Raw genomic sequence first — 27,188 nt, 5'->3', positions numbered from 1 at the left:
CACAAGTGGGATTTGTTTTCTCTCTTATAGCTGTTTAGAAAGTACTGAGAGAACTTTTCGTTGATAGGAATTATTTCTTAGTCCCATGGGCTTTATTGAGACCAGAAACTTAGTTGGTCCTAAAAGAAGTAGTTAGTTGGTCCTTACATTTAGGACCAACTAAATTTCTCTGCTGGCTCTGATCCTCCTGGGGCATTTGCCATGGTGCTGTGATACCACGGAGTATGTACAGGGAGGAGCTTAACAAGGGAAGCCCAGGAAAGGCCTCCAGGTGTTACCATATTGCTGGGCACCCTGATGAAAATGACATAAGAGGTACGCTTGGTTCCCCCACTATTTACTCCTTTCTCCTCCTAGGAACAGAGGTGACTCTTTTGGTCCTTCCTACCATTGTTTGTGCCAAAACCTCCCTGCCATTGCCAGCCACGGCCTCAATGGAGCTAGTGGTTAGAGCTGTATCTTGGCCCTGAGGGAGTTGGCACTGAAAGGGTTAAGGCTTCCCATTTTGTGATGTGACACCCCATGGGCACATTGCAGATGGCATGAAATGGCAGGTGTAACCCTTTGTAGGCCATGAAGGCACATGGCCCAGGAGGCAGCTGGGAAGGAACAGAGGGCTGTCCCTTTCCCATGGGATGCAAATGTAGCCAACTAGCCCTCAGAGTGACATCCCCACCAGGGGGACTCCTCGTTACTGTTTCCCTGTGGACATTTAATATTACTCAGATTGCCCTTCATAGGCAGTACCTTTGTTTCTGTGTTGTGTGTTTCTCTAACAGCATCTATTTCTCTCTGACTGCAGAGTTGGGCTTTGGCCCAATGGCCCTGGCTGCTGGCCGTTCAGACGCCCTTGTGGGGCCACATCCAGGTGGGTGGTGTTGGGTGTTCACTGGATACTTTGAGAACAAACACAAAAGCCAAGTCTTATCTCCAGTATGAGCCTGGACAAGCTACTGTAGTTTTAAAGACACTTGCTACCAGTTCTCCCCCTCTTAACATGTGATCAGCGTTTAAGTGTACTTTTCTTCTACTGTGTGCTATGGCAAGAGATAAAGATGGGCTTTCTTCTGGGAAAGGGTGTTCAGAAGCCAGGGCATGGGGCTTGGGTGCAGATCTGTATAATCCACATTATTCCCTGTTTTCAGAAGTTTGCAGGAGATTGGCTGTATCTGAGGGAAGATAAAAATATATTCCCTATACTGTCTTCCTAGGATAGGACCTGTGCTTTTTCAGTACCTGAGCCGCCACCTCCCCTGTTCTCCCATGACTCCAGGGAGGGAGGTTGGAGTCTGAGGACCCGACATCCCAGACTTGGCCCTGCACATCCCTGGGGCAAGTTTGAGCAGCCTGGTGAATTGTCAGCAGCCTTGTGACCATCTATTTTCCGGAGGTTTGTCCCAAAACCTGCTTTGTTCCCACACACTCTGCTGGAGTGAGCTACTACCAGTGCTGTGTTCTTTGCTGTCTGTATGGGATTTGTGTTTAGGAATCTGAAGACCATTAAGGTTTTGTCTGTATATTGTTGATGGTCACCACTTAAGTGTGTTAAAGTTTTTGCTATCCAGGTTAACTTTGTTAAATATATTCCCAAACATTAATGCAGAGACATCATTTACAAATTTTCCACCTAAAAAAATCAGATTATAAATGTGTGTTTATTTGTAAATGTGAAAACCAGAGGTGCCAATTCTTTTTAAACTTTTCAGTCTTAAAAACTTGTTTCTCTGGATGGTTCTTGAACCAAGGACTGAAGGTGACTAGATAGATAGAAGCATTTGTTGTGGCCTCTCTCGGATGACCCCCACCCTCTTGGTGGTAATGGGCTTATATTTGATGGGTCATTAGCATTTCAGAGGGAGCACATTGTGTGGGCACACCTGGGATGTTTTAAGTGCCTTGTTAGGAGGAGACTGAGATGCTCCTGAACTTGACCTTCCCTTTTCACTCTTGGTCCAAGCTGAGCACTGCATTTATAAATGATGTCTTTTCCCAAAAAGGTTAGATATAGAGCACTTGTAGGGACTAGGGGCAGAGTGGTTCCCTGAAGAGTGCTCAGTTCTTGGTGCTCAGATTGACTTGTTTGATGGAATGACTGGAGGCACTTTATGTTGTGTGTATGTGTCTTTGGAACATACTCTGCCGTTTCACAGCTCTTAGGGCTTCCTTCCACCCTGTCCTTCAGGACCCAGTTACAGGTTCCGCCCGTACAGTTCCTCACTCTCACAGGCTGATGGCTGGTCCTGACCTCCACCCCAACCCCAGCCCCTGGATTCTTAAAGGGTAACTGGTGCCCAGGGAAGTCCAGGGGAAGCCCTGTCGTCACTGAGAGCCTCTCACACTGAATAGAAGTGGTCTCTGTAACAGGATTCCTTCTACACAATTTCATCCCATTTAAAAAACAATTGTTGAAAGTTTTGATCTTCTTTTATTTGCTTTTGTTTACTTTCCTTGGAGGTGGGTTTTCACGCACCTGTATATTTCTGCCACTCTGTCTTTTCTAGTATTTTTTCCCTTCCTCCTCTATCTTTGCAAGTCCAGAGTTTGCCTTGGAAGCCTAGCTCTAATGAAGCATTTGTAGATTCTTCCCTTCCACCAGCATGGTGAACTCTTTTCTAGTGTTGACTTTTAGTAAAATGGAAATTAGTACATAGATTTCACAGCCTTTACAAGGTCTGTGCTCCCATGAAGGTAGGAAGCTATTCTTGAGCTATTCCTGAGCTATTCTTCCTATCCTCCACAGAGCAGGCACCACTGGGTCACTGGTCCCTTGGAGAGGTCACTGTCTGGTGCTGTATCTGTATTTTTTTTTTTAAGATTTTATTTATTTATGAGAGAAGAGAGAGAGAGAGACAGACATAGACAAAGACATAGGCAGAGGGAGAAGCAGGCTCCATGCTGAGAGCCTGATGGGGGACTTGATCCCAGGACTTCAGGATCATGCCCTGGAGCTAAAGGCACATACTCAACTGCTGAACCACCCAGGTGTCCCCAGTAACCGTATTTGTTAGGAGCCTATTAGCATCCACATCCTACTGGGCCAGACAGGCTGTAAACTAGGATATGAGATGTCCTAGGTGGTTAGTAACTGACCAGGCTCTTTATCGTGTAGAAGTTCCCTTTTGGGTTCAGACATTACTCCTATAAACAGCAGTAAAGAGTGTTTAGTTCTCTGTCTTCTCTGGAAGCTTAACTTACTGTATATGCACAAAGTAGAAATGAGCATGGTTGCAGTCCTGGTAATTTGAATATGTTCTGCTACTCCAACCATGTGTGAAATCATTTGTCTTGGACAGGGCTTGGGGATGTGTGGGCTAAAGTGGCTGAGGTGTATGGGGGGATCCATGTGAGGCGCTGTAGGGCTCTGGGTTTCTTCATGTGCTTTAGAAGTTAGGAGTTTTTCCCCCCTGTGTCTAATCTCATTTTCATACTTGAAGGTTTTCATTTTTGAGACAGGTGGATCAGGAATTAAATGGACACTGATCACCCACAAGAACTGATGTTTTGTTCAGAATTGAACAAAGAAAGACGTTTTCTGAGATAATTGGCAAGATTTGGAAGTGGGAGGAGGGAATAAAAACTGCACATGTGTGAGTGCATGTATGTGTGGGTGCATGTGTCCATGAGTATGCATGAGTGTGGGTGCACATATATGTATGTAGTGCAAAGTTGCTTGGTGTGGTGCAACTTTGGGGAGTGGGGAGATAATCTTTCAGTGCCCCAGTTTCCCATGTCCTCCTACCTATAGGATGTCTTTTTTTTTTTTTTTTAAGGTTTTATTTATTTATGCATGAGAGACAGAGAGAGAGAGACAGACAGACAGACAGGCAGAGGGAGAAGCAGGCTCCCTGAAGGGAGCCCGATGCGGGACTCGATCCCGGGACTGCAGGATCACACCCTGGGCCGAAGGCAGGCGCTAAACCGCTGAGCCACCCAGGCATCCCCCAATAGGATGTCTATTGAGTGAGGTCAAATGATCCCAAGTCTGGGGCTTCATCTCTTCTTGTCCCCTTTTCTCTCTTATCACTACCTTCAGCCTCCCCAGAATCCAAAGCCCAAGCACCGTGGCCATTGGAGGTTGCAGTGTCCACCTGTGAGAAGCCTTTGAAAGAGTGACTAAGCCCTTTCAGCAGGACAGAAGAATATGTTGGTCATGTGTCTCATTTTTATTTAGGGGTTGTCCACCTGGTGAGCTGTGTTGGCTGCTTTTTTTTTTTTTATTCATGAGAGACAGAGGGGCAGAGACACAGGCAGAGGGAGAAGCAGGCTCCATGCAGGGAGCCCGACGTGGGACTCAATCCCAGGTGTCCAGGATCAGGCCCTGGACTGAAGGTGGTGCTAAACCGCTGAGCCACCCGGGATGCCCAGTGTTGGCTTCTTTTAACACAAAGCAGAAGGCTCAGAAAACCAGCATTGAGACCCCAGGTCCAGGCAGGCCCAGTGTTCAGATAAATGTCAGCAGAAATGAAGGACCAAGGTAGTGACTGGGTGGAGTCTGAGTCCCTGACAGGTTGCCAGAAAGATCCTTGGGGTTCTATTGCTGTCCCCAGGCTGGGGTAGGCTATGGAGCTGCAGCTGCAGGCAGAATGTACCAGGTGAAGATCATGATTGCTCAAAGATCTCTGTCCATTCTGTGGGACAGGACACAGGTTGTAAGGCTGTCATAGTGCTGCCTGTCTGCCCAGGACTTGCCCTAGAGTGAGACAGTTGGGGACACTGGTATGGATCTGCATCCTCCTGGTCCCCAGAAGGGATGCTCCCCACATCCCTTCTCCCCACCTCCCTTCTCGAAGTTTCCCTGGCACAGATGACCCTTTTTTTCCTAGCCCTCAAGGGGTGAAGGTGAGTCCTGGTTACATGGAGAAGTCAGGACCTATAGCTCCCTTCCTACCTCAGGGACCCCCGGTCTCCAGCATATCAGCCCTAGTGTGCTCACGTCACTTTGTGTGTCAGTGCAAACATCCCTATTTCAAGAGGGCTCATCCCACCCCCTCCCAGCCCTGGGCCCCTTAAGGTCTTTCACATCCCCTTACGCTTTTCCTTAGAGCTTTGGTCTGATCCTCAGGCATGAGTGCTGAGGAACCGCTTGCTTTTATAACTGGGTTAAAGTTTTAGCCACTGCAGTAATTGAGTTTATAGCACACAATTTCCTTATACAACGGACCTATTTATTTTGAGAGTGTGTAGGGCTTTTAGGATTGTATAAAATTAACCCGTATAGTAAGATAGACTGACCCTTTGGTGAGCTCTCTGCCCTCAGCACTTTTTGAAACTAAATTTCTTTGGGCTTGTCAAAAGAGTGAACCTTGAATCCTGGGCTCAGATTAAATTTACATGTTCAAGTCCTTTTTTTGAAACCTACTGTCCTCTAGTCAATTCTCTGATAATGCTTGTTTTGGATAAGCAGATTTATTCAACATCATTGATATATTAAGGCACAGTTGGAGCATGACACACACATTGTATGTAGTTATGTACAGTTTTGTCCGGGAGTAATGCCATGTTCAGGTTAGGGGTTGGGAAACTATGGCCCACAGGCTGGTGGTCTGTTTTGGTAAATAAAGTTTGGTTGGGACACTGCTATGCCTGTTTGAGGATGTACCGTTACAGCTGCAAAGCTGAGTAATTAGGACAGAGACAGAATGACCTGGAGAGCTGAAAATATTTACTGTATTCCTTTAAGAAAAAGTTTGCCAACTCCTGCAATAGGTGAATCCAGAAAATTGCTCCCAGCTAAAAGAGCACCTGACACTACACAAAATGGAAATGAACACATCTCAGATATGCACCAGGCCCCCTCGAGGCCATACCATTTTTCTCTGGGGTCAGACACCCTTATTCCAGCATGTCACAGTAAGAAAACAGCCACAGCAAATGCCAGATCTTCCTTCAGGTTGAAGGGTCAGGCTTCAGGTAGCATTTGTGTATTTCTTGGTTGTTTAACATGCTACCATTTAAAAATCAGGTTCCTGTCTTTTTTTTATGTCATGATGAAGTTTTGGGGTGTTGCGTATCTAACCCTGTTGCTCCCATAGCCCTTTGTTTTTATTGCACAATTTGCAATATGCTCTGGTTTTTTAAAAATGCATATTTGTTGTGCTCTAGCAGAATTCATCGTATTTTATTCACAACAAAAGGTGTGATCTCACTCAACAACATAAAGTTGTAATCATTTAATATTTCATTTGGACCCTGTGAGTGAGAGGTCAAGCCCAATTTCTTACTTGTGAGGAGCTCCCAGTATTCTTTGGAAATCTCATATGTGACTCTGGGTTGTAAATGAGGTTTTTCAACTGGGACTGTCTGGAGGATGGGCTTCAGTTCCCAGCGTGTCTCACCCATTGTCTGTGTGACTACCACCTGCTTCAGTTTCCCCACCTGTATGGTGGGGGCAGATGATGGCACTTACCTCACAGGTGGTTATGAGGATCATCTGAGGTGATCCATGTGGGGTAAATGCTCAGTGATAGGTGTTTTGCTCTTAAAAGAAGACCCCATGTTTCTTTTAACAGGGGAGCGATAAACTTGGGTCACGATCTAAGTAAGGATCATGTTGAAACAGCTTGAGGTGTCTGGACCAGCCTCCTTTCCCCTGTTGGGAGCTCCTCTTCATAAAACCTGTATTTATTCATCATGTTTGTCATCTACCTGCTGTGTGTTGGACACTCTTCTCTTCCAGGGTTAGGGACATATAAGAACTTTGACACTGAGGCCCAAACAGTCCTATGGGACAGGTACCTACAGCCTGTTACCTGGTAGTTGGTGGTGATGTCTGACTATGGGGTTCCATAGCTTCTAGCTTCAGAGTCCTCCCTGGCCTGACCACCCTGGGCAGGGCAAATCTTAATTCTCTAGGCGCAGTTCCCTGTCATTTGAGGATGAGAGGGGAGGATGGCTGTTTTATCTTTCTACTCACTAGCTCATGCATCATGTTAGCCCCACCATGTGCTGTTCACTCCAGATGAAAACAAACCATTTAAACATGATTAACAAAAGGCCTTTTGACCATATAGTGGAATGTTCACAGTGGGCAGCTTGTGAGAGTGCCAGGTGGAAAGAGGAGTGGTGGACCTGGGTTTCAGGCCCAGACTCTTTGCCTGCTTAGACTTGGATTTCCCCACCTTAGATGACCTGCTCCTCTTCAACAAGCACAGGCTCTTAGTGAGTGGTAGCTATCACCTCCAGCATGTGTGGGTATACCCTCGCCCTGGTCACAGGACTGCTGCAGAGAGGTCTCCCTAGTATCCTCTTAGCCTAGATCTTTGAAGGCCCAGGCATCTGGACCCTAGTGCCTTCTTGATGATGTTTAAGAGAGAAAACACCTGTATTTTTGGCATATCTTAGGTTTTCAGATCACTAAGGGTTAGGAACCCAGCTTCGGTGAGTAGTAAGACTTAATTCTCCTTCTGAGCAAACCTATAGCACAGGACTCACTGTTATCTCCCTTCCTCTGCCTGAGAGCCTCCTGCTCAGTGGCTTGGCCCTTTCTGTTCTGCTTAGACCATCTCCCCAGATTCCTGTTCCTCTCTCAGCCTCAGTCTATGAGACTCTGTCTCTTTACATTTAGCCTACAGAAAGTCTGAACACGAGTGTTTTTTTTTTTTTTTTTTTTTTTTTAAGATTTTATTTATTTGGGACGCCTGGATTGCTCAGTGGTTGAGCCTCTGCCTTTGGCTCAGGCCATGATCCCGGGTTTCTGGGATCAAGTCTCACATTAGGCTCTATGTCTGCCTCTCTGTGTGTCTCTCATGAACAAATAAAATCTTTAAGAAAAAAATTTTTTTTTTTTTTTTTTTAGGAACTTATATCAAAGCCCTGTGTGCTTGTGGTCTCACACTTGTTTGTTTATTTTTAAGATTTTATTTATTTATTCGTGAGAGACCTAGAAAGAGAGAGGCAGAGACACACACAGGCAGAGGGGAAGCAGGCACCATGCAGGGAGCCCGACGCGGGACTCCAGGATCAGGCCCTGGGCAGAAGGCAGGTGCTAAACCGCTGAGCCACCCGGGCTGCCTGAAAAAAAAAAATTTATTAGGAGAGAGAGAAAGAATGAGCAGTGAGAAGGGGAGGGGGGAAGGGGGGAGAGAAGCAAATTCCCTGCTGTGACCAGGAAGCCCAATATGGGGCTCAATTCCAGGACCCTTATTATCATTTTTAATATTTTATTTATTTATTCATGAGATACACACAAAGAGAGGCAGAGACACAGGCAGAGGGAGAAGCAGGCCATTCAGGGAGCCCGACATGAGACTCGATCCCGGGTCTCCAGGATCAGGCCCTGGGCTGAGGGTGGCGCTAAACCACTGGGCCACCCAGGCTGCCCAATCCCAGGACCCTTAGATCATGACCTGAGCCAAAGGCAGATGCTTAACTGAGTGAACAGCACAGGTGCCCCTGAACGCACAGTTTTTAGTGAAAGTACTTGTATGCTTCATTTTGACCTATAGGGCAAACCCGAGGAATTGTACATTTCATGAGACTAATTTACAGAAATGTAGGTTTAACTTCATACCATGTACTGAACCCGTATTATTTTGCTTCACACTGAATATGAAGGTGAATGGGAAAAAGAAGTTTCTGCTGTGGAAGAGTTTAGCGACAAGCTGGGAAAAGAGATGAAGCTGCAGAGTAGTATAGGGATTGTTGCTGTGGGCATGAGGATGAGGAACTGTGTGAAACATGAGGTCCCTTAAAGTGAGCCCACACCCCTTGCTGTTGGCCTGGTAGACATTCAGCACAACTGGTAACCCAGATGTAGAAGGTGGGCTGTGAGGATAAGATGAGGGTTTGGGGTTTACTGCTTAGAACTTGAGAGTCTCTTTAGTGGCGCAGAGGGTGTACTCTTAAGCTACATAGGCTCTTGCTAATATGGATAGGAAAGTCAGTGGCAGCAACCCTTTTCAGTCCACTGAAGGTTGCATTATTTGTCTTAAGTTCTTGGTTCTGCCTGTTGGAGGAGCCAGCCTTATGATATCCCTATATTACAGAACACCCTCCAGCCTGGGAGCACTTCCCTCCAAAGGGCGGTCTTCCTTTGTCTCACTCCCACTACATTTGTCCTTTCAGTTTTCAGCGTTTGCATGTGGAAATGTTACTTTATGTAGCTCTCCTTTTTATCTTTGTGTTCTTTGAATATAAGACTGATATGAAATCATCATTTCATACAGAAATGTTGAATACAGAAAGTGAAAGTTTCTTAACAGTTTATTCTTCAGAAATGAGTGCTGTGGCTTTTAGCCCAATTTCTTTCACTTTTGATTTTCATAAGCTTTTTCAATATTTTTTTCTGAAGATTAAATCATTTTTAAGCCATGTGAATGGTATTACACTATCCTGCAATTCGATTTTCTCATTCAAGTTATTTCTAACATCATGTATCTCTTCACATAGTATGTAGTATGTCTATGAGGTATGCTTAGGTAAACTGAGTCTCAAAGTAACAAGGTCCCTTAGTCAGTTGTTCCCTGAGACCTGGCTTCTGTTCTTTGTTGTGTTTGGTAGTAGAGGCTAGCTGTTGAAATCATCCTATATCCCAAGTTAAATTACATCCCTTGTACTCGACCTTACCAGGGTTGGATGTTTAAAACTTGAGAACTGGTGTCCTTAGTGTGAGTTCCTTCCAGAACACAGCCACTGCATTCCTGTTACTATCCCTCAGATGCATCAGGAAGTGGCTCAGGACTCGAACAGAGTGAGGTCTCATTTTGGAAGGGAAGACGTGTGCCTGTCAGCCAGCCAGTTTGGTGTCTACTTTTGCTGACACCAAAGTAGAGCTTGGCTGTTCTCTTCCCTGGCCCCTCCGCAGGTGCCTGAGTTTAACTCTCAAGAATCGGGGATGGGGGGAGCCTCCAAAGGGTGGGTAGAGGGTGTACAGGTCCTGGGCTCCTCTTCCCAGAGCTTCCTCAGATGTTGTCTTGAGGAAGGAGGATGGATAGGATTCTTGGGTTCAGGCAGGAGACAAGGGGGAGGTCCTGCAGGAGGGCAACACAGCCCCAGCCTCAGGACCACCAGGGCACAAACATCCACCTGCATTGTACGTTGCTTGGGGGCACTCTAGTGATGGGTGCCTAGCTGAGGCCTGATGGAACTACCCACCCAGCAGAGCCTATGTGTTGAGTATAGAGTGAGGCCAGTGTCTGGATCTCATTGTTGCCCAGCGTGGCATCTGATGCTTCACAGGCCCTTTTTCCTTCCTGACAGGAAAGGGTGCCCTGTGCTGCCAAGGACAGTGGCTGCCCCATGTGCAGGCCTCCACCTGTCAGCAGATCCTCAGCCTCTCTGTGTGGGTCTGGTAGACTCATGCTCAGCATGTCCAAACTACCTTGCTCCCAGCCTTTTCCCCAGATCTGCTCTTTCCCCATCTCAGAAAATCGATTCCATCTTTCCAGTTGCTCAGGCAAAAACAAACAAAACAAAGCAATTCTTTCTCGCCTCTCATCCAGCTGTTGGCATGTTGTGTTGTCTGTATCCTCTAAAGTACCCTCAATATTTGGTCATGTCTCCTCACTGCTCAGTCTCCTTCCCATCCTGAGCCACAATATACAAAAGCCTCCCAAAACTGCTCCCCACAAAACCCCCTTCTTTAGTCTATCCGCAGATCAGCCAGATGATCCTTTAGAACAAATTGGATCTCCCCAAATCCTCCATGCTCCTGCTGAGGCAGTCCACACTTAGTACCCTCTTTCCTCCACCTTCTCATGCTCACTCTTCTCTGAGCTCTGGAAAAGAGCACCCCAGGTCCACTTTTCTGATCATCGGCTCAGTCACTTCTCCCAAGCGCATTTCGCTAAGTATTTTTCTTGTGCTTGAAACAGGAGTGTTACTGGTACTATTCCTACTGGTATGTTAGTAACAGTAGTATAAGATTTCCTAGTATAGATAGTACTAATGAGCTCCATGACTTGTGTTTCTTGACCTTTTTTTTTTTTTGTCAAAAGACGTTTACTGGTGTTGCGTGCTCAACTTGTGCCAGGTACTTTCTGTTGGTCTCCTGAATCTTGTCTAAAAATTCTGGTTCCTACACCATTTACCTCTTTGGAGTGGTTTTAGAACAGATATTCCACCTGAGGTTCTCAGATTAGTAAGTGTGGTATTTTACTAAAATAAAGTAGGGGCACCTGGATGGCTTAGTTGGTTAGGAAGTCGACTCTTGGCTTTTGGCTTCAGTCACCATCTAGGGGTTGTGATCTTGAACGTCACATTAGGCTCTGTGCTCAGTGTGGAGTCTGCTTGGGATTTTCCCTCTCCCTTCCCTTTTTGGGTACATGTGTGTGCACATTCTCTCTCAAACAAATAAAATAATTAAAATAGCTTTTGGTAAAGGCAGTTACAGTTTGCACTGACCCAAAGCCCTATGTCATTATACCTATGCTCTGATGGCACCTTTGCTCTGAGATTGGTCTGTGCTATGCCTGTGTGCCTCTAGTATGGCTGCAACCTCCTTTCTTTGGGGCAAGGAAGACCTGAAGACCTGGGCTTCGTCCTGCCACCTCTGCCCACCCAGCTCTCAGGATGTATTAGAGCAGGTTTTGCTTGACTTGGTTGTGTTTGCAGAGAGTGAGAAGAAGGGGCTGAGGCCAACTGGGTTCCAGCCCTGCTTCCTGGGTAACAAGCCTGTGCCTTGGGCAGCCTTGCAGCCTTGGGAACCTCACAATTACAGTGGGCCTACTGCTGTCAGGATCTGCCTCTGCCTGCAGGTAGCAGCCAGCACAGGATCCTCCTTCAGTAAGAGGGAGCTGTTCTTTGTGGACTGGCAATTCCTGAATGGACCTGTGGTAGAACCTCTGTTATCTTTCCCTTCATTCTACCTTTACTGGCTGAGGATTCTGAAGCAGATCCTAATTTGCTATCACAGTAATTCAGTCTCTTCACCTGCTCTTTAGAAAGTATTCCAGTGTACCTCCTCACTGCTTTTTTTGCAGAAATTGTAGGTCATGCTTCATTCCTTGATTATGCTTCATTCCTCAAAGCTTGTTTCTTACCTATAGCTTTGTGGCTGATCCTGGGTTCGTGCCTACGGGTTGGTAGCCACTAGACCTAAATTGTGGGGGGACTGGTCCTTCCTGCTCAGAGGAGGGAGGAACCATTCTGAACTAGTGCCTGCCCTCCCCAGGAGCAGATGTGCCATGTGGCCTTTAACTCAGCCACCTTGCTGTGGAGTAGGCTCCACCCAAGGTGGGAAATGGAGTGCAGAGCTGGAGACACCCTCTGCCATGTCCCTTCTAGCTATGCTGGTCCTTTCTGTGGTGGGGGAGGGATGTAGCAGCCCCCCCCCCCCCCCCCAGCCCCAGTGCCCTGCCAGAGCCAAAGGGGCTTAGAGCTGAAGGAGCAAGGCATGTGTGCGCTGCTAGGATGACTATTGGTTCTGGGGTTGGCAGAGTTCCAGCCCCTCAGCTTCAGTGTGAGCTACCCTGACACTGCGCACAGAGCATAAGCAGGCTGTGATGCGGGGACCCTGATCAGCTACCCAAACTGGGGTGCTCTGGGGGAGTTCTATGGCCCAGAGTGGTCACTGGGGCTTGAAGAAGCAGTCCTCCTGTGGGTATGAGGCTCTGCTCTGGCCCTTTGTTTTAATCCAGTGACAACGAAGTGAGGTCACTTGGGCACTACCTTGCCAGTCTGGTGACCTGGCACACCGTGACCTGATTGTTGAGGGGTGTGTGTGTCCCCAGTCTGTGTGGGCAGCTGAGAGGAAGGACTTCATGTAGGGTCTGGGTTTGGATGAGTTTCATGGATTGGAGCCTGGAGCTTAGAAGGCCAGAGACTGTGCTGGCTGGCGGGGTGAGTGAGTGGATAAGGATGCCAGGCTGGAGCAGAGACAGAGTGGGGAAGTATTGGGAGTCTTTGAGTACAGGATTGGGAGGAGGGGCATCCTCCACATCCACCTCAGTCTCTCTTCTCCTCCAGTGGGTACCAGGCCAGACTAGGAGCTTCTCCTTTAGAGACAGAATTTCTTCTGACTCTAGTGCGGGTCCTCTTTGCCTCTTTCTGGTTTCGTCTCCTCTCCTCTTTGATCCTGAGAGGCTCCTCTCTGGTCCTGGGGAGCACAGCTACCTGCTGTCCAAGACAGCTACTGAAATTGTTCCTCTTGTGTAATTCCCCAAATGTTTGACGAGCTCCTGTTTTAGGCAGTCCTCAAAAGGAAGATGATCCATGCCTCCCACAGTGAGGGAGGGGTGGGGGAGAATGATTGACACTCAGGGCAGTGACTTATCTGCAGTTTCACAGAGACAGAATTGATAGACTCAGTGAGCAGACTGACACAGGGTTTGTCGTGAAGGTATATCAAAGAGAGACAGAAGCCATAGAGCTTTAGGCTAAGCGGAACATGGGGGCTTCCCTTGTTTTCTCTGGGGGAGTTAGGAGACCATACCGACACAGAGAATGGGAGGAGGGGATGGGGGATGTTTAGGGGGTGACTGGGACTGAGCAATTGGTACAGACAGGGCGGGTGGCAGGTATGAGTTAGGATGCCAGGAGGGATTGGGGGCAGATGGAGGTCTTGTTGATATCTCATGCCCTTGAGCTTCAGAGTTCTCCAGCCCCACCCGCCATCAGCATGGATGGGGAGCATGCTGGGGGGGGCCTTACCACCAGGAGACTTGCTCAATTTGACCTTTTTGGACTGCCTGTAGGAGCAGATATCTGGGTGCCCTGGCCAGGCCACATTGGCCTGACATGTATGTACATGGGCGACTCTGCCTTCTGAGCCAGGAGCAGCTGTCAGTTTCCTTCCTTTCACTCTTTAAGTTGACCAAAGAGGCCACTGGGGCAAAGCCCTGCACTATTGATCATTTGTGCAATTGGCTCCTTAAGAAGATTGTGAGTGTGTCCCATATATAATGATAATGGCCCCTTCATTGCCCTGTGTTGCCCCAGCCTCCCAGGAGGCGGGCTCCAGGATGGGATGACTGGCACTCCCCAGGACAGGTTTCCCAGAGTATTCACTGGTGAGGAAGCTGAGGGTGCCAGGTGCCCTGCCTGTATATACAGACAGAGCCAGGAGTCCTTCAGTACAGGCACACCACAGGTATGAATTGAGATTCTCTGAGGGGCCCATAGTGTTTTCCTCCATGGGGCCCTGTGTTGGTACACGTGGATGCCTACTATCCTGTATAGAACTGGCACTTTGGAAATTCTAGAGCTTGGTAGCTAAATTCTTTTTTGTCCCTCCATGAACTCTGGCTTGGCTTTTTAGACCCTGCCTCTTGCAGTCTTATTTCCTGTGTCCTGCCTTGTTGGGACATCAAAGCTGGGCTCGGAGTGGCTCCTTTAAGAGCGAGCGCTTGTGTCCCAGACTCTGTTGTGGAATGCCAGCAGCCTCCCTGCAGACAGACATCACTGTGATGTCCTCCGTCCTCCGTCCTGTCTCCGTGAGGGTTAACAACACTTCAGCTTGTTGTCTGGAACCGGTTCAGACTGGTTTTCTGGAAAGTGCTTTGTCTCTCAGACTGAATCCTGGGAAGGGTCATGTGGAGCCCAGTGATGTCATGGGATCAAAAACTGACTCAGCTGTTTTTTTTTTTTTTTTTTCTTCTTTTCTTTTCTTTAAATCAAGATATGTGTGTGCTGCAGGTACAGGGTGCTGGCACGGTGCTGGACCAGCTCTCACCCCGCTCAAAGTTTACTTTGCTGGCAGTCAAAGGGTTAAACGTCTCTCTCTCTCTCTCTCTCTCTCTCTCTCTCTCTCTCACACACACACACACACACACACCTTTCCCACACACACACACACACACACACACACACACACACACACACCCAGAGGTGAGCAGGGTGTGAGGAGGCTGTCCCTCACTAAAAGGGAGAAGAAGGGTCAACCTGAGTACATTGTGGGGCTGGACCTGGGCAGTGACCATGCTCGTGGGATAGAGTTTCCCTTTGCCGGATTCCAGACACCTCCAATCCTAGGCAGGTACTCAGAATCCCATAGGCAGGGAGTTCAGATCTAGAACAGTTTTCCTCTATTTGCTTTTGAGTTTGGAACATAGAAAATTCCCCTTCCTTCAGATAAACAACCACTTTCCATTATTCCTGCCTAGGTCCCCACAGGTCTCAGCTCCCCGGATGCTCAACCAATCCTGCCCAGCCTTCCCCAGGCAGTGAAGAAAGGTCCTGGGCAAACTTTATAGGTCTTGCATTTGTTCTACCTACTTCTGCCATCACCACGTGGCAAGGAAAACTCTTCAAGCTGACACTCTGAAAAGTTTCTAAGAAGGTAGCAACTTGGTTGTGCCAAGTTTAAATGTCATGTTTTCTCCTCCCAAAGTTCAGAATGACTGAAGAAGCATGCCGAACACGGAGTCAGAAACGAGCGCTTGAACGAGACCCAGCGGAGGATGATGTGGAAAGCAAGAAAATAAAAATGGAGAGAGGATTGTTGTCTTCAGACTTAAACACTGACGGAGACATGAGAGTGACGCCTGAGCCAGGAGCAGGCCCAGCCCAAGGGTTGCTGAGGGGGGCAGAGGTGACGGCCATAGGCAGATGCGAAGGGCAGGCGGGTGACGGGCCCGTGGACATGCGTACCTCATACAGGTGAGCAGGAGGGACCTGGAACCAGGTCTCCTGGGTGTGAAGAGGTGGTGAAATGGGCATGAGGCTTCCTTTCAGGCCTGCAGGAACCAGCTTTTGGTGAGTTATGGTGAAGGTGGCTGTGGGTTCCAGTCCTGGCATTGCTGTGCTCTCCTGGACAGACCTCCCCACTAGGGCCTGGATGTCAGTGCAGAGGGTGTGGCTCTCATAGGAGGAGGGATAGTATTCTCCATTAGCTCCCCTGCAAGGCAGCAGGTCTTGACTAAACTCATACCTGTTGTCTGTTCAACTAGTGTTTTAGTTTGTAGGAAAACTTAGTTGTTAATTTTATTATGTCTCCTTTATAGATCTGGGGTTCAGGAGGGCGGAGGTTCTACACATTTTCTGAGTCTCTGGGCTAGGGGCAGAATCTGGAGTCCAGCTCAGGGATACTTCTCACATGTGTCACCACTCCTCATATGCCTACGAAGGAAGAGTGACCTCCTCTTTCAACACATTATGAAGGAGGAGGTCACTCTGTTCAAGGCTTCTGTGGTGTGGTCTTTTGGTTTCTCCTTAGTCAATACTGACTACTTGAAGAGTAACTTTCCTGATCCTCAGCTTTGTGAGGTTCTTAAGGAAAAAAATTTGAAAGAATAAAGCTCAGTATCATTCCTGTCATCTGTGCCCACCCCCTCCATTTCTTTACTCAGAAACATTCTTTTCTTGTAAGGAGAAATCTGGGCCTGGCATCTGCTGTCACTGCTCCCCTTGGAGCTCTGGTGAGAGCCATTCTTTCCAGAATGTTCACACCTAAATGTCCTTTGAGCCAAATATGCCACAGTAGCTGTGTGGGTATGGGGATGGTTTCCTGGCCAGCTCTCATTAACCCCCTGGTCTTCCCCTGCAGACTCCTTTTCATGTTTGTTTGCCCAGGGTTGGGGATGAGGGTGAGGGTGGCAGGTACAGAGCCAGGGAAGTTGGGAGCACCTTCCCTTCCTATGAGTGTTAACTAACTCCACACAGGGATGACTCTACCCTGCACTCTTCATGTTAAGTTCATTTTGGAACCCAGACTTTCAGAATCTTAAGGATTTCAGAAATCGTCTGGCTTGACATTTCTCAGCTTTTTAATTCTTAGCTCTTTGAGATAAATGGGGAAATCCATCCCCTTCTATTGGGGAAGCATGTTAGTTTGAGAGAGTGGGTAGTGGGGGGTACTTTGTGTTTCTACTATCCTAAAATACCTTTTTCTGTCTGGCTCTGCTTTTTGCTGTCCCTGTTCTAAAACCAAAGGCCTCTTTTAAAGTTTCAGAAGTAAAACTTGTAAGTCTGGGCCTCCTTTCCCTCCCTCTGACTTGGTCCTCAGTAGGTTCTTAGGTGCTGTCTCAGGTAGCTGAGGAGGAGGAAGAGCCCTTGTTTGTGAGGATCATCTGGGTTCTTCTTGTGTTCCTGGGCACCTCATGGGCATTTTCTCCTGTAATCACCTTGCTCCTCTGCAGGGCAGCCCAGTGGATTGTGAGGGAAAAGTTACCAGATCTTCTGTTGACACAGCCTGGGGCTACATTTGGCTTCTGGGCCTCTTCCAGACTTTCCTCATTTTACCTATTGACTTCCAACCCATGATTACTAGACAATGTAATGTTTTCTGAGGCTGATGGGGATGATACCCTTATGACACAAAAGATGCAGGGAAGCAGGGATCAGAGAGCAGGGATCAGAGATTAACCCAAACACACAGGGTAGGGGTGGACCTACAGGACTAGAGACCCCCCCCCCCCCCAGGGCACTCACAGAGTATGAGAGTATGGCTTTGGTGGCTGCCAGGCAAAGTTGGGGTCACATCATATTCCCTGGCTTATATTGAGCATATAGTCTTAATCTTTGTTTCTTCATTAGTAAAATGGGTGATCATATCTGCCTTGAAGATTATTGGGTGACAGACGTGTACCCAGAATTGATCCTAGTGTGGGGAGGAAGTGTTGGTGACAACTGTCCTTCAGCCTTCACTCAAAATAAGATGTTCACATGTAGAGCTAGTATTTCCCTGAGTAGAATGTTCTGTTTAATTCATTTGAGAATTACAGTTGTGAGTTTTGACAAAAATCATAAGATCAGGTACCCCTCCCATCATAGGATCAAGTATTCTAAAATTGTAATCTGTTCTGGAATGAGTGGCCCCAGTTTCTATGTTAGAAACAGGCAGTCTTTGGATGCTTCTTGAGAGCATCTGGCTTGAAAACCTTCCTTTAGGAATCTCCCTGTATCACGGTATGATTGTTCCATTGGTTCCCAGGTTAGTGTGAAATCTCACATTGGGCAGATCAAAAGGCACGGCTGTATCTAACCATAGTTTAGATTGGCTGAAGCTCTTTGGCTTCAGGTTCACTGAATTTTTATAGTACTAACATGCCAATTTTAGGTTGTTGTGCTGAGAGAATTTCATTTTTGCTTTTAATGGAGAGATAGGACACATACTGAGAAGTACAGAAGGGTGCCACTTGATATATTTTCACAAACTGAACATATCCTTTTAGCTAGAATCAAGAAACAGAACCTTGAAGCCCCTTTATGCTTGCTTATTGTCACTACCCCAAGGATAACCATTTTCTTGGCTTCCAACAGCATAGATTAGTTTTTTCTGGCTTTGTATTTTAAATAAATGGAATTTTGCAGCCTATACCCTTGGCTTGCTTTCATTCACCATAGTGTTTGTGAGATTTACTCATGTTGTTGAGTTTAGCAGTATTTAATTCATTTTCATTGCTGTATAGTATTCTGTGTCTTGAATTTGGTTGTTTCAAAAGTACCTCATTTTCTTTCACGCTTTTTTTTTTTTTTTTAAGATTTTTTTATTTGAGTGAGAGAGAGAGTGTGTGACTGAAAGCATGAGCAGCGGGGAGGGTCAGAGGGAGAGGGAGAAGTAAACTCTCAGCTGAGTGGGGAGCCCAACTCAGGACTCTGTCCCAGGACCCTGTGATCATGACTTGAGCTGAAGGCAGACACTTAACCTACTGAGCCACCCAGGTGCCCCTTATGCTGTCTTCTCTTATGACTCAAATTAGGCTTGTTGAAAGGGAGTTTATGGTGGCTTCCAGGAGAGATAATTTTCTTTAAAGAAGTGGCTGGTAAATTGAAATCAGCAAGATAAAACTTTTTTTTTTTTTTTTTTTTTTTTTTTACTATATTGGGGTGATATGTAGCACATATAGGCAGACAAAGGGGTAAAATCCATTCTTTCCCTCTATACAGTTCCCCTATCTCTGGCAGTTTTTCTGATTTAGGTTCCCAATTTGTGTATATTTTCAAAATAAAGCTGGAGGGTAATTTCCAGCAATGATTGAATGAGGAGAGATATTCAGATTCCCCCACCACCACTACAACTATAAAACAGGACAGAAATTGGCCAAAAAATGTCAATCGTTTCAGCATTGTGGAAATTGACCAGTCATACAACAATCTGAGAAGTGTTTGTGTTTTAGGAACTGCTGAACTTTGTAAAAATAGTGAGAATCAGTGGCATTTAGCCTGCGGCAACTTCCACACCTTCTCCCAGTTCTACTGGTAGGGAATTGTTCTGCCTGGCAGGTACAGGCTGTGAAGGCCAACCCCTTCTCTGGAGAAGTGAAAAGGGGCTCATTTATTTTAAGAGAGCTCTGGGCGCAGCAGCCCTGCGCCTGTGACCTTGTTGGTTGAAGTGACAGTCTTAGAGATGGGCAAATGGGGAAGGACAGTGGCTCTATTAGTTAGCATAAGGTTGCAGTCATGGTTGGGGCAAGACAAAAACTTATTTAAAGACATAATGATCAAAAACATATGTGAGGAGAAACTCATCCAAGAAGCTCAACACAAACCTCAGGTAGCATAAATACAAAGTGATCTTACCTAGACACATCATAGTCAAGTTGTTACAAGCCAAAGAAAAAGAAAATCTAAAAGTAGCGAGAGAAAAAGGACTTATCACATACAGGAGAGCAGTAATACGATTAATGGCCAGTATTTCACCCAAGACCATGGAAACCAAAAGAAGTTTAATTACATTCAGAGTACTCAAAGAAAACTACCAACCTGGAATTCTATGTCCAGCAAAACTCCTTCAGAAATGTAGGCAAAAAAGACATTTTCAGATACAAATCAAGAAACCCTGTCACTGGCAGATCTGTCAGTTCTTCAGGCTGAAAGAAAATGACATATTGGTAACTTGGGTTCCCAGGAAGAAATAAAGAACACTGGAAATGGTAAATATGTGGACTGATATAGAAGACTTTATTCTCATTTCTTCTTAAAACACGTAACAGGGATACCTGGGTGGCTCAGCGGTTGAGCATCTGCCTTTGGCCCAGGGCGTGATCCTGGAGTCCCAGGATTGAGTCCCACGTTAGGCTCCCTGCATGGAGACTGCTTCTCCCTCTGCCTGTCTCTGCCTCTCTCTCTATCTCTCATGAATAAATAAACAAAAAAATCTTTAAAAAAAAAAAAAAAAAAAAACCAACATGGTGTAAAGGGTTAACTAACTATAGCACTGGTTATAAAAAATAACCATTTCAGCTTTCTGGAAATTGACCACAGGCATACAAAAATCTGTTGTATTTCTAATGGTTACAGATACAACATGTCAGACAATGATAGTACAAAACAGAAGGAATGAGGGGGATCCCTGGGTGGCTCAGCGGTTTGGCGCCTGCCTTCGGCCCAGGACATGGTCGTGAAGTTTCTGGATCGAGTCCTGCATTGGGCTCCCTGCATGGAGCCTGCTTCTCCCTCTGCCTGTGTCTCTGCCTCTCTCTCTCTGTGTGTCTCTCATGAGTGAATAAATAAAATCTTAAAAAAAAAAAAAAAAAAAAGGAATGAAATGGAGCTCCATTAGGGTAAAATTTTTACATTTTTCTAGAATCAAGTTAATTTGAAGTAGAGCGTGGTAAACTAACAAGATGATTATTGTAATCTCTAGAATAACTATTAAGAAAAATAACTTTAAAATCCGGGATCCCTGGGTGGCGCAGCGGTTTGGCGCCTGCCTTTGGCCCAGGGCGCGGTCCTGGAGACCCGGGATCGAATCCCACGTCAGGCTCCCGGTGCGTGGAGCCTGCTTCTCCCTCTGCCTGTGTCTCTGCCTCTCTCTCTCTCACTGTGTGCCTATCATAAATAAATAAAAGTTAAAAAATAAATAAATAAAAAAAATATAATAAAATCAGAAGAATTTGGTACACTAAGAAATGTTTAACACAAAACTGTCAATGAGGAACAGAGGAACAAAAAAGAAATGTGTGTAGAATACAACTAGCAAAATGTAAATCCAATCATATCAATTATTGTGTTAAATATGAGTGGTCTAAACACCCCAATTATAAAGACAGAGATTAGGACGCCCAGTGGCTCAGTTGGTTAAGTATCTGCCTTCGGCTCAGGCCGTGATCTGGGGTCTTGGGATCAAGTCCCATATCAGAATCCCCGCTCAGTGGGGATCCTGCTTCTCCCTCTTACCTCTTCCCCTCCCCCTGCTTGTGCTCTCTTACTCACTCACTCTCTAATAAATAAGTAAAAACTTAAAAAAAAAAAAAAAAAAAAAAGGGCCAGATCCAGCTTAATTATATTGTCTCTAAAAGACACTCCTTAGATTTAAGGATGCTTAGCTTCTTTGGTATAATGATAGGAAAAACTATACCATAAGTAACTATAGGAAAGCTAGCGTGTATCAAGTCAGCTAAAATAGACTTTAAGACCCCCCCCAAAAAAAAAAAATTAACTAGAGCCAAAGAGGGACATTTTATTATAAAATATCAGGGATACATAACTAAATAAATGTATACGCACCTAACAACAGAACCCCAAAATACCTGAGGCATAAACTGATAGAATTGATTGTAGAAATAGATAAGTTATCAGTTATACTTAGAGAAGTCAGTATTCCACTCTTAATAATTTATAGAACAACTAAACAGAAAATTGGTAAAGTTCTAGAAGACTTGAAGAGGATTAGCAACCCATTTGGCCTAACAGGAATCTATAGAACACCTGGTAACTACAGAAAACAAAATATGTCTTTATACATGCTCATGGAACATTCTCCAGGGTAGACCAAATGCTGGGCCATAAAGCAAGTCTCAAAGATGGTTGTTTAAAATAATAACAAGTATTGATGAGGATGTGGAGAAGGTGGAACCCTCATACTTTGCTGGTGGGAATGTAAAATGGGGTAACAGTTTGACAGTTTCTTAAAAAAGTTACACATGAACTTACAACATGACCCAGCATTCTATACAAGGAATATAACTCAAGAGAAATAAAAATGTGTGTCCACACAAGGATACGTGGATATTCATAGCATCATAATTCATAATAACCGAAAAATGGAAACAATCCAGATAGCCAGCCAAGGATAAATAAAACATGCTATATCCATGTATTGGATATTACTATTCAGAAATTAAGGGATCCCTGGGTGGCGCAGCGGTTTGGCGCCTGCCTTTGGCCCAGGGCGCGATCCTGGAGACCCGGGATCGAATCCCACGTCGGGCTCCCGGTGCATGGAGCCTGCTTCTCCCTCTGCCTGTGTCTCTGCCTCTCTCTCTCTCTCTCTGTGACTATCATAAATAAATAAATTGATTAATTAAAAAAAAAATTAAAAAAAAATGGGGCACCTGGGTGGCTTGGGTTGATCCTGGGGTCCTGGGATCGAGTCCTGTATCAGGATTCCCGCATGGAGCCTGCTTCTCCCTCTGCCTATGTCTCTGCCTTGCTCTGTGTCTTCCGTGTGTGTGTGTGTGTGTGTATGTATATATATATATATATATTTATTTATTTTTATTTATTTTTTTATGATAGTCACACAGAGAGAGAGTGAGAGAGGCAGAGACCTAGGCAGAGGGAGAAGCAGGCTCCATGCACCGGGAGCCCAACGTGGGATTCGATCCCGGGTCTCCAGGATCGCACCCTGGGCCAAAGGCAGGCGCTAAACCACTGCGCCACCCAGGGATCCCGTCTTCCATGTATAAATTTAAAAAAAAAAATTTTTTTTTTAAATGAACTATTGATACATGCTGCAGCATGAATAAACCTCAGATTCACCGTGCTGGTGGGGAAACAACAGACCCAGAGACTGCATGTTGTATCATTTCATCTACAGGGAATGTCCAAAATAGACTTAATATAGAGACAATGATCAGTGGTTGCCTGAGGGCTGGGGTGGGGGCAGGTGGGAACAGTGATTAGCATCTCATGGGTACAAGCGAACTTTTGGTGGGGCGGTGGTAGATGTGTTCTAAAATTGGATTGTGGTAATGGTTGCAAACTCTAAAGTTATTAAAAATCATTGAATTGTACTACAGTGAGTGAATTTTAGTGGTATGTAAATTATACCTCAATATGGACATTTAAAAAATAAATGAGGTTAAAATAGTTTAGTTTCTGTTCTGACATCCATAAATGTGCTCACAGAAAAACAAAAATCCATGGAGGTGGAAGTTGAGCCAGCTGGTCTTGTGAGACCAACCCAAAGGTCATAGATACATGCCTGCCTTAACCTACCAGGTAAAACAAATTAGGACTCTTAAAAGAGGCTAGAGCTGGGGCAGACAGAGGAAGTTATGTTGGGTTCTCTGTTTTGTTTTTGTGATAAGTAGATTCTACTCCTGTATTTTCCCATTGAGAATCTCTGTCACAAATTGTTGATCTTTAGAAATAATCTGGGCTACGCACAAGTAAGAACAACCCTCCCTTTGGGTGGAAGAACATTTAACTAAAGAAAACATGAATCTCTTCTTTAGAGGTTTTGTACCTGTAAGGTGAGCACCGGATGTCTTGTCACTCTGGGCCTTTGTGGTGTGGGGGCTCCATGAACAGCCACTCCAGTGCTTTACTGAAAATGTGTTTGTGTATGCCTTTTTCTGAGATTTAGCTCTCCCTGGGTTGTTAGCATGCCAGGACCAGGCTGACTCTCTGACCTGCACTGTGGTGATCTCTGGAGATAGAAATGATAGGACAAGATCTGATCACAGCCACTTTCTGGTGTACTGTAATATGAAACAATGTGCAGAAGTCTTCAGGAAAAAGACTAGAAGTTAAGCTAACTAGAAGTTAAGGGGCATGACTCAGCTGGGGGTGGAAGTCCAAGAGCGCCAAAGTAGATCATCTCCACTTCCTCATTTTACCTGGGAGGAAACGTGACTGAGGCTCCCTGGGGCCCACGGGTGGAGCTGGGGCAGACCAGTAGGCCAGCTTCCACCTCTCAGTAGCTTGCTACATGGGCCTCAGTAGCTATAGATGTCCTGATGACTTCTGGTCCTGGGTTCTGTTGGGGTGTGCGACCTTTGGGTAGCTGCCTGTTTTCCCCCTCTCTCCCCATCCCTCTTTGCATCATGCATCTCATTTGCTACGGGATGGGGTTTCACTCTTAGCAAGGGCCTACCCCGTGGGTAAAAGGGGCTCCTATCTGCCGTCAAGGGGCCCACAGCCTACTGAGGGTGGGCAGTAGCATCTGAGCCCTTAGAGCCATTCCTGACTTTAGTTTTTCTGGCTTTCTGCCTCCGTAGTCAAGCACTTGCGAACTTAGACTGAAAATGCATTAAAAGCGCCCTCTGTTTACCTGTCCTGCAAAGCAGGGTCCTTTGGTTAAACCTGATGTTCTTGATGATAAAATCACTATCCCATTTTTAGAGACTTTGGCATTTACCAAGGGAGCTGTGGCGGTGACACAGCTATAAACTTTTGTGCCCAGGGACGTTACTACTCATCATTTGGTATTAAAACAGGGCTTAGGGGTGCCTGGGTGGTTCATGGTTGAGCATCTGCCTTTGTCTCAGGGCATGATCCTGGGTCCGGGGATCAAGTCCTGCATCTGGTGCCCTGCGAGGAGCCTGCTCCTCCCTATGTCTATGTCTGTATCTCTGTCTCTCTCTCTACCTCTCATGAATGAATAAATAAAATATTAAAAAAAAAAAAAAAAAAAGAACAAGGCTTCGTTGTCCTGCAGTGGGGTCTTGTATATGGGCACATCATCCACACTCATGTCAACGCCTGAGTTATCTTCCAAAGCAAAAATGAACCTGAAGGTAACATAATGGTGCAGTCACCTGTTTGTAATGTGGAATTATATGGATAGCCTTGTTCTGTTCTATGTAGAAATGGAGCCTGCGGTAAAGGTGTGCATCCCTTAACTTATCCAAGATGACTCCCTAGGTCATAAGTAGAATTCTTATGGTTTGGTGATGCTTTTTACAAGCAGCCTCTTGTGAGAGGAAGAATAAATACTGGGGTTGCCTGCCCTGTGAGGAGGTAAAGCCCAGTGAGCCTCTCCTGGTGTGTTTTTCACCTGTGTAGTCCAAAGCCTTATCAGGATATAGAACCTAGTCATCATCATAAAGAAGAGCCGTTTATACATTTCCTGTCCTTCTTGACTGGGTGTACTCTCTCACCTTAGACTAATCTTGCCTCTTTTCAGAAGTGAATTCTAGAAATGGAATCATGCATATGCTCAGTGGGTTCTGGCTTTTCCCATGTGCTTTGGGATTCATCCCTATTGTATGTACCAACATTTTCTGAATGTCTTCTATGTGGTTCTGCACAGTGTATCCACTTACCTGTCCATAGGCACCAGGCAATCTGCAATTTGAATCTGGTGTGAGTGCAGCTACTGTGACCATTCTTACAGGTCTTTGCATGGGCATCAATCCTTATTTATCTTGCTAAATACTTAAGGGTTGAATTGTTGGGTCATAGAATACATGCATGTTGAATTGTTTTAAAGAAATTGCCAGACCTTCCCCCCAGAATGTCTGGACTGTTTGACTCACAATGTGGGGGTTCAGCTGCTTAATTCTCAATTTAGTATCGTCTTTCTTTACAGATTTAGCTACGGAGAGGTCTGGGTCCAGGTTCTGACCTGGTTGTGTGACTGTCACCTTTTTCCTGTGGTGATAGAAGGGTGATTGTTGCTGCCCTGGCTGCCTTTGTGGGGATGGAAAAGGGGTCCTCTCTCCAGCCATGTAGTGACCTGAGCCCCCACTTATCACAGCCTGGCCAGCTGTCTGCTGGAATGTGTGTGTTTTTTTTAAGACTCTATTTATTTATTTATTCATGAGAGACATAAACAGAGAGGCAGAGACACAGCCTGAAGTAGAAGCAGGCTCCTCGCAGGGAGCCCAGCACGGACTATGTGAAGGCAGACACTTAACTGCTGAGCCACTTAGGCATCCCTGGAATGTGTGGGGGTTTTTTTGTTTTGTTTTGTTTTGTTTTTGGAATGTGTGTTCTTGAGTGAGTTGGGTGAATGTGACACAGCTGTGGAGGGTATGATGGCTTAGGTTCTTGCACAGGCTAGGTAGGTGTGGTTGTGACCCTCACCCTGGCTCTCTGACAGTCTTCCTCATGGGGAAGGAAGATTCACACTCACACCCTCATGTATGAGAGCTTTGGAAGTGCTTCAGCCAGATGCCTCTTTTCCTTCTGTGTGACTACCATTACCCTGAGTCTGGGGACTCCTCTACTCTTGGGGAAGGCTCTCTGGGGCCCAGCCCCTCCCTAGCACCTGTTGTGGCCTGGCTGCTGCCTTTCACTTGCTAATTCATTGTCTTTACTGCTGGGTGACTTTCAGGAGAGGCTGGGAAGTCTTGGGCTGCAGCTCCATCAGCTCCAACTAGAAGTCTCCATAGCCTGCTTGCTTTGCTTTGCTTTGCTTTGCTTTGCTTTTTTCTTTTTTCTTTTCTTTTCTTTTCCTTTTCTTTTCTTTCTTTTCTTTCTTTTTTTTCTTTTCTTCTCTTTCTTTCTTTGATTCTATTTATTTATTCATGAGAGACACACACACGGAGAGAGACACAGGCAGAGGGAGAAGCAGGCTCCATGCAGGGAGCCCAACGTGGGACTCGATCCCAGGTCTCCAAGATCACACTCTGGGCTGAAGGCACAAAACCGCTGAGCCACCCGGGCTGCCCACCTGCTTGCTTTTCTTAGATGTCTAGCACACAGGAGCTGAGAGGTTATGTTCCTTTGGAAATTTGTTACTGGTTCTGTGCTTCCTTCCCTTCCTTAGCTGTGGCCTCTCGTGTCATTTTCTGCCTTATTGCTTCCATGTAGGCTCTTCATCCCAATTCTGCTTTCTGCCCATCTACCTTTATTCTGGACCATATCTTATCCCAGGTTTGAAATTAATGAAATTTGAGGGGTTCACCTGTACTTCTAAAAATCACTTGATAATGCTAGGCTATCAAAGTGACAGACAATAGGTGTCCTGTTTCTAACCCAGAGAGACCCAGCTCACATGGGGCCTAGTGTAGGCCAGACTGATGACAGGTGAGAACACCTGCCCATTGCTTTTATAACACCTTCCTCTGGTTGTGAAGGTGCTATCTGTCCCCTTCTCACTGGGTAGTACCTGCCTTTTTTTGGATGTGGTAGCCCTGACAGGAACCAGAAGGCCACTGTACAGTCAGGTAAGCACCTGTAAACACTCCTCCTTAAGCAGTCACGAACTTTGCACACATGTGAATTAGATTTGTAGATTAAGCAGATCATTTTCTTTTTCTTTCTTTCTTTCTTTCTTTCTTTCTTTCTTTCTTTCTTTCTTTCTTTCTTTCTTTCTTTCTTAAGATTTATTTATTTATTTACTTATTTACTTATTTATTTATTTATATATTTATTTATGAGAGACACAAAGAGGCAGAGACACAGGCAGAGGGAGAAGC

At 45.8% G+C, this 27,188-nt stretch overlaps 1 protein-coding gene across 10 annotated transcripts in view; it reads left to right on the top strand.

Annotated features, from left to right (window-relative positions):
- GATAD2A (GATA zinc finger domain containing 2A) overlaps positions 1–27,188 on the top strand; it is a 117,131-nt gene that overhangs the window by 58,142 nt on the left and 31,801 nt on the right. For 8 of the 10 annotated variants that reach the window (XM_077859258.1, XM_077859255.1, XM_077859256.1 and 5 more), the window contains exon 3: positions 15,266–15,534. In XM_077859258.1, the coding sequence (XP_077715384.1) occupies positions 15,266–15,534 (269 nt within the window). The remainder of the gene's footprint in view (positions 1–15,265; positions 15,535–27,188) is intronic. The other 2 variants (XM_077859259.1, XM_077859260.1) reach the window with 1 other exon arrangement.

This window comes from Canis aureus, chromosome 19 (genome assembly GCF_053574225.1).
Source record: "Canis aureus isolate CA01 chromosome 19, VMU_Caureus_v.1.0, whole genome shotgun sequence".
NCBI classification, from domain to species: domain Eukaryota; kingdom Metazoa; phylum Chordata; class Mammalia; order Carnivora; family Canidae; genus Canis; species Canis aureus.
The sequence above is the reverse complement of the archived record's forward strand: the minus strand, read 5'-3'. Positions and strand labels throughout refer to the sequence as shown.